General features: G+C 40.6%; 1 protein-coding gene across 1 annotated transcript; it reads right to left on the bottom strand.

Moving 5' to 3' along the window:
• Window positions 1-3,528: 3,528 nt before the first annotated feature.
• Window positions 3,529-6,682, bottom strand: C5H15orf48 (chromosome 5 C15orf48 homolog). The gene is made up of 5 exons (XM_058541508.1): window positions 6,556-6,682; window positions 6,357-6,418; window positions 6,101-6,186; window positions 5,116-5,176; window positions 3,529-3,925 (listed from the first exon to the last, which is right to left on the bottom strand). Exons 2-5 carry the CDS (start codon window positions 6,390-6,392, stop codon window positions 3,857-3,859), a joined length of 252 nt encoding a protein of 83 aa, XP_058397491.1. The 5' UTR covers window positions 6,393-6,418; window positions 6,556-6,682; the 3' UTR covers window positions 3,529-3,856.
• Window positions 6,683-6,927: the final 245 nt, after the last annotated feature.

Below are 6,927 nucleotides of genomic sequence, written 5' to 3'. Positions count from 1 at the left end.
CATTCTCTACCACAAAGTCTCAACTAAAATGTGAATTTCCCCAAGAAAATAAAAAATGGTGAATGAGTATTTAATTAGACCTCACTCCAGTTTTTAGTGATACAAAATGTGACTTTAACTCTTTTATTCAGAAAACTTACATCTTATTTTTATGTGAGAGAATTATAGATGTTTGCTTAAGGCTCAAGGCTATAAAGTTGAAAGGACTCCAGGCTTGGGTTTAATTGCAAACTGGAACAATCTCCTGACAGGGCAGAGCTCTCCTTCGTCTCCGGGCTCCATGACACATCTCCTGGTTCTCCTTTCCTAACCATTTCTCTCATCCCCATCAGGGACCAGATCTTCTTCCCCTGCCCATGTGCTTCATGACAACGTTCCTCTCTGTTCAGTCTTCGTATCACTTTAGATGCCCTCTTCCCTCTGCCCTCCGTAGGCAATCTCATCCATGCCCTTGGTTTTACCACCCCATAAACTGTCTCCAGCTCACACCCCTTTGCAGTTCTCCAGAGGTAATTTACATAGATATCTCACTGAGCTCTCCAATGCAATTCTAAAGCCTAACTCATTTTTTTCCTATCTGCCCCTCCCTCGAACATTCCATTTTTTTCCTCCTGTATTCTCTGTCTTGGCACCACCACTCACCCAGCTACTCAGGTGAGAAATTTGGAGTCATTTTGGATATCCCCTGGCTACATCCAATAAGCCTTAAGGACCTCTCATCATTTGCTCTCAAATGTATCCTCTTTTTTTCAATTCCTTCCACCATTGCCTTGGTTGGTTATGGCCCTCACCAGCTGTAACCTGGGCCATTGGCAGCAGCTGGTCTCCCGCCTCCAACCAAAGTCCCCAACCAAAGATCCAGTGCACATCCCCACTTCTCCTTGCTACAGCCAATCCTCCATTAAGTAAACTGTATTATCTCAATTAAACAACCTAAAACCCTTTTCTGATTCCTTGGTACCTGCAGGATAATAACACAAAAGGTCCTATACATTCCACCTATCCTGCTTTACACTCCAATATTAAATTTCATGTTTCCATGGAAACTTCAAGTTTCCAGAAAATATGTTATTTTAACCCTTTATGCCTTAGGTCAATATGCACCTCTACTTCAATTGCCTTGCTGTCTTCTAATTATTGGTTTTTCAAGAAACTAGACTGATTAGTCTTTCAGGGATCCATCTTCTTGAGGAAGCTTTCCTTTGTACCGTGTGCTCTTTTCTGTCCTTGCTTTATCGTCCCTGTATTGCTTTGATTTGTTCATAAGTGTGTCTGCCTTTCCTATGTCAGATCCTCGAGGCCAGTACAATGTCCTCCACGTAGTGAATGCTCAATAATTGTACAACTTAAATATTTAAATTACATGAAAATGTCATTAATACATCTCAAATAAAAAAAGTTCAAAGTCCACATCCAAGAGAATCTTATCCGGATCAAACTCTGCAGAGACAGCAGTTCTACACAAGCTCCTTTGGAGTCATTCTCATGACCCCATATTTATCGAGGACTCAGTACAACACCTAACAACCAAATGCAACAAGTGGACGTTGGACTAGATTGTGGACCTAAAACTATAGCTATAAAGGACGTTACAACAAGAGAAAATGGAAATGGATCTGATGTTAGGTGATACTATTGAACAAATGTTAATTTTCTTAGGGATGATAATTGTATTACAGTCAGCTAGAAGGTCCTTTCTCTTAGGCATAAAAAGCTTTATGACATCCATAACTTATTTTCAAAGAGTTCATTTTAAAAGAACATAATATACCGAAAGATACAGCAAAGGTGGAAAAATGTTAATTGACAAAAAGCGTGAGCGTTCTTTGTACTAATTCTCTGTATATTTGAAAATTTTCAAAATAAAACATTGGGGAAAAATGCCAAGAACACAACCAAAAATAAAACTAATAAATCTTTTAAAATTTAAGTGTCAATATTTCTGTTGGCCTTTCTCCCTCCCAAATGTGCTACATGGTACCTTCCATGGCCACGATCACCCCTTAAAGCTACTGTATTTCAATCAGGTTTGTGTTTTAAAGTTGAAAGGCACAGTCATCCCTCACAAAACACTCTACAATTTGCTCTCCTAGTTGGCCAACTATCACGAGGCTGTTTTTTATTTGCCTAAATGGTATCATATTGCACTTTAAAAGCTTAAGCAAATAAAACTGTGCTCCCTAATTGGTACGTGTAATTCCTTGAGATCAAACATCAAAAATTTTCAATCTGGGAAACCCTGGGCAATAAGGAAGCAGCAGAGGTTGGCGGAAGTAGTCTTGCTTTAATCCTTTCAGAATTGCCGAGTCTCCAGCAAGAGCTAGTTATTTTTTATTGCCTTGAAGGTGACAAGAATTTAGCCCTTCTTTTAAATTTTCATAAAAATTAAAGAAATTAATAAAAAAGCATTTATTACCTTTATTTAAAAGAGTTAATAAACCTAGGTATATACCCAAGAGAATTGAAAATATATGGCTACACGAAAATTTGTACATGGCTGTTCACAGCAGCATTATTCATAATAGCCAAAAGGTGGAAACAATACAAATATCCACCAACCGATGGATAAAAATGTGTCCATCCATACAACAGACTACTAGTCATAAAAAGGAATGACATACTGATACCTGGCATAACATGGATGAATCTTGAAAACATCATGCTAAGTTAAAGGAGCCAGACACAAAGGCCACATAATGTATGATTCCATTTATATGAAATGTCCAGAATAGGCAAATCCATAAAGACAAAGTTTATTAGTGTTTGCTGGGGCTGGAAGCAGAGGGGTCAGGAAAGGGGGAATGAATGCTAATGGATACAGGGTTCTTTTTGGGGTGATGAAAATGTTCTGGAATGAGATGGTAGAAAAACATTGTGAACATACTAAAACTCACAGAATTGTGCACTTTAAATGGATGAATACTAAGGTATGTGAATTATATCTCAATTTTTTAAAAAAGTTAATGAAAAGCAATTTTCTACTTGGTCCCATTTTCAAGAACAATCAAGGGAGAGCCCAGGGGCATGCTGGGTTTGATTGCACCTTCAGTCTCTAAGTCACCACTGGTCAGAGTGACAAGGGACCCCAGACTCGGTAGGGTGCTCTCCATCCTCCCCTCCCCAACCCTCACAGGAGCACCATTGTCAGCCTTGGCATCTTTAGGGCCAATCTCAGCATGGCCCACATTCCTATTCACCACCAGAATCCCAGCACTTCCTCCAAGACCAATCCTCATGGAATCTCCTACCCCATCTCGTCTTCATTTTCCTCATTGTGCTTACCATATTTTATTTCTCCCTCCAGAATTTGGTTTTATCCATTGCTTTATCTCACCTGCACAAGAACAGTGCCTAGCTAACAGTAAGTGCCCAATAAATTTCTGGTGAATGAATAAACTTGGAAGAAAAGTTTATACAGAAATTTGCACCGGATATTTAAAAGATGAAGCTCCAGGCTTCAAAATGTGTTTTTTCCCCATAAAAAAAGACTTTCTTCTCCATTTAAATATGTATCTAATCTTTAAGAAATCTTGCACAAATGGTATTTTATTACAGACAATGTAATTTACAAATCATTATACATTTCAAGGAAAACATTCAGGCATCATAAACATAAAAATTTCAATATGCAAAATTCAAATTTACAACAAGAAAATAAACACAGAAACTTATTTTTGGACAATGTGATTATCGCTGCACTGTCTTTACAATTCCTTATCCTGAGTCCGAAAATGTAGGCAAGCCCTAAAAATGTAGCAGAAGCATTTCCGCACACTGGTATCCATAATCTAGTTTGTGCAGAAGTGTTTCCACTAGATTCATAGAGTACTCTTGGGAAGAAAGGGGCGAGGGCTGGTCATTTGGTCGCCCTTCGGACATTCTGCAACTCTTCAATGGGCTTCCATTCTTGGTTGATTGTTATAAGCTTAAAAAAAAAGGAAAATAAAAATGTTTGGCTAGGACCTATCCTTCATCCTCACATCCCCTTTTGGGATTTGTCCACATTCCCCTTTGGAAAAAGCATCACCATAGCATTTGTAGTCAAAGAATCACCTCTTCCCATCTCTAAAACATGCACAAAACAGTAATATGGGCTGGTTTCTATCACTCTAAAAAGCCCCTGGGTTCCTGAGTGTTATAGGATCAGAGAGAAAGGTCATATACATGTGCCCCATTTTCACTTAACAGGTTCTAGATTTTTTAATTTCCCAAGGTTTTATATGACCTATAAGTTCAAAAAAGTGTTTCAGCTCCTTATGAGTGGATGTATAATGCTTCTAGCACAGGACTTGGCACACAGTATGCTCTTGACAAAATTTCCTCATTGTAATTACTCAACGAAGGTACAAATGATCTATACACTAAGGGACAGGGAGAGAGCTGTGGACAGTCCCTGACTTCCCAAGAACTCACATTCAGAGATTCTCATTTATCCTCACAAGTTCTCTATTACCCCAGGACCTAGGAGATGTAGATAGTGAAGGACATTTAGGATCTTTAAAACTAAGTCAAACTGTGTTATTAGAAAGTTTTGTTAAAAAAAAATATACAGCTTTCCTGACAGACCTAAGTAGTATTCATTCCAACAGACTAAATGTTTCTTACTTCCAAAATATTTAAAATGTAAAACATCTTTGCAATAGTCTTAAAAGAATGAGTAGATATTAGCTAATTTTGCTTAAAGAGAATGTCATTCCTGTTTTCGGGAACTCCTATTATTTATCACAATAGACCTTATATCAACTTTAGATAAATAATGCATAAAAATGAGATAATGTGTTACAATAATGATAAAAGTTAATATTTGACTGCTTACTATGGGCCAGGCACTGTACTAATGGGCTCTACGTACTTGATCTTCTTTAATCCTCTTAATTCTGAGGTAGAGCCCTATTATTGTGCCTATTTTATAGATTCTGAGGGCCTCAGAGAGGCCAAATTGTCTAAAATCGCCTGTGAATAAGGGAACAAGGATTTGCACTAGATCTCTAAAACTCTACAGCACTCTCTCTAACACTAAACAGCACCCTAAACATGAAAGGTATTAAATCTATTTTGCTGACAAGGGTGCTAAAGCTCGAGCTAAATGTAAATCACTTTAAAATTTAGCAATACCTTTCCAGGTACACTAGGATCCACAGTTTCCCAAGGTTCTGGATTTCTTTTCCGATCAATGCTAAAAATAAAAGAAAGCTTATTAAACATTAAAGTAAGTGAATTTAAACCAACTCTGATACTGGGTCTATAGACATGCTAGAGACAGACCCAGACTGCCTACTTAGGCATTTATCTGTTAAGTGAAATTGATAGAGGACTCCTATCAATATTCTGTCAAGGAGCTTCACAGTTTGGCTCAAACATTAAGGACTAAGTCCTCTGCAGGGTAGGAGGTCGTATTCCTTTTATTGGGCCAAATTGGCGAATGTTCCCATAAGCCGAATAGCAATGCGGGTGGAAGGGCCAGGATAAGGATAAGCAAAAATGTTCTTGCCCTGGTTTCTGGGACCAGCAGAAGGGCTGGACTTGAACTTTGTAGGTGGTGAACTGCAGGGCCCTAGGGCCCTGTCAGAGCCTAGCTTTACTGCCCTCTCCAGCCCTGCACTGGGCCAAGATCAGGCTCAAGTTTTTCTCTTCCTCATCTTCAAGGATACATGGTATTTTACCTTCTTATACCCAGAGCTGAGATTAGGTTCACTGCAGACAACTGAATCTATAAACTCTACCGAATTAGGAAAGATCTTTCTAATAAACGGAAATTTAAAAATTTCATTAAAATGATGATTTAAGTTTGAGGATGTATATCCCAAAATACCATTTAAGTACTTTAAATTTCAAAGCTTAAAAAATCAAACTATGCTGCAGGAGAAGAGGAGGAGGGTCAGTGGAGGAAAGGATATTTAGATACACGAAACAAACTAATTTTATTAATATCATAATTTCATAGTCTTCTGATACCAGGATGCCTTCCAGCCCTGACACCAAGTTCACAATTTGACATTCTGATCCTGGGGGGGAACCAGGAAACTGATCTCATGCGTTTCATAAACTGAAGGCCAACCTAGCACAGCTACAAGCGTTTTTAGAAATGATGCCTACTTACATCACGTCGGTTTTTTTAAGGGAATACAAAGCAAAAGACACCGCTCCGGTCGCTGCCACGCTCATGAACGCCACCAAAGGGATAAGCTAACAGAGAACAAGTTGAGGGTAAATATTCCCATGTTTCAACGTGAAACATCTGAAATATAACAGAATTGCTATATACCATTTTATACTCTCTTCAAAATTTGCACCATCTGTCCATCTTTAAAAATCAATATTTTCAGTCAAGATTTTCAATTGTTTTAGAAACTTACTTCCTTCTTTTTCCTCAGGAGTTGGAAAAAGTTCATGATGACTTCACTGTAGAATACCAAATCTGGAATAAAAAAATCCAAGATATTGATCAAAACTTCAGACACTAGGACCCAACCTGGCGGGCGCCAGACCATCCCACGTTCCCCAAAAGCCAGCCTCGGGCCGGCTCCTGAGCGCCTTCGCCCGAGGGCAGCTCACCTGGGGGACGGGCGGAGGCGGGACACCGACGATGCTAACGCCCAGAGCAGAACGGAGCCTCGGTCGCCGCGCCTTATATACCAGCCACAACCGCTCCGGAAGGGCCGGGCCCGGGCGTTCTGGTCACGCGGGTGGGCCGGGGGCGTACGGGACCTGCCTGGCTCGCTTGCCCCGCTCGGCGCCCGGCTCCCGGGCGCCCCCTGCAGGACGCCGTGCCCACAGACGCTGCGCAGCCAAACGCGGGCGCCGGCGCCCCCTGCCGCTCGTCCCGATTGTTACCTGCAGCCCGGCGCCAGCCCAGGCTGGGCGTGGGCGCTCCGGGTCGCTCCCAGCCGTCCCCGGCGCCTGCAAGGGGTGGAACTGGGAACAAGG

Source organism: Diceros bicornis, chromosome 5 (genome assembly GCF_020826845.1).
Source record: "Diceros bicornis minor isolate mBicDic1 chromosome 5, mDicBic1.mat.cur, whole genome shotgun sequence".
Classification (NCBI taxonomy): Eukaryota; Metazoa; Chordata; class Mammalia; order Perissodactyla; family Rhinocerotidae; genus Diceros; species Diceros bicornis.
Note: the sequence above shows the minus strand (reverse complement) of the source record. Positions and strands in the feature narration are given on the sequence as shown.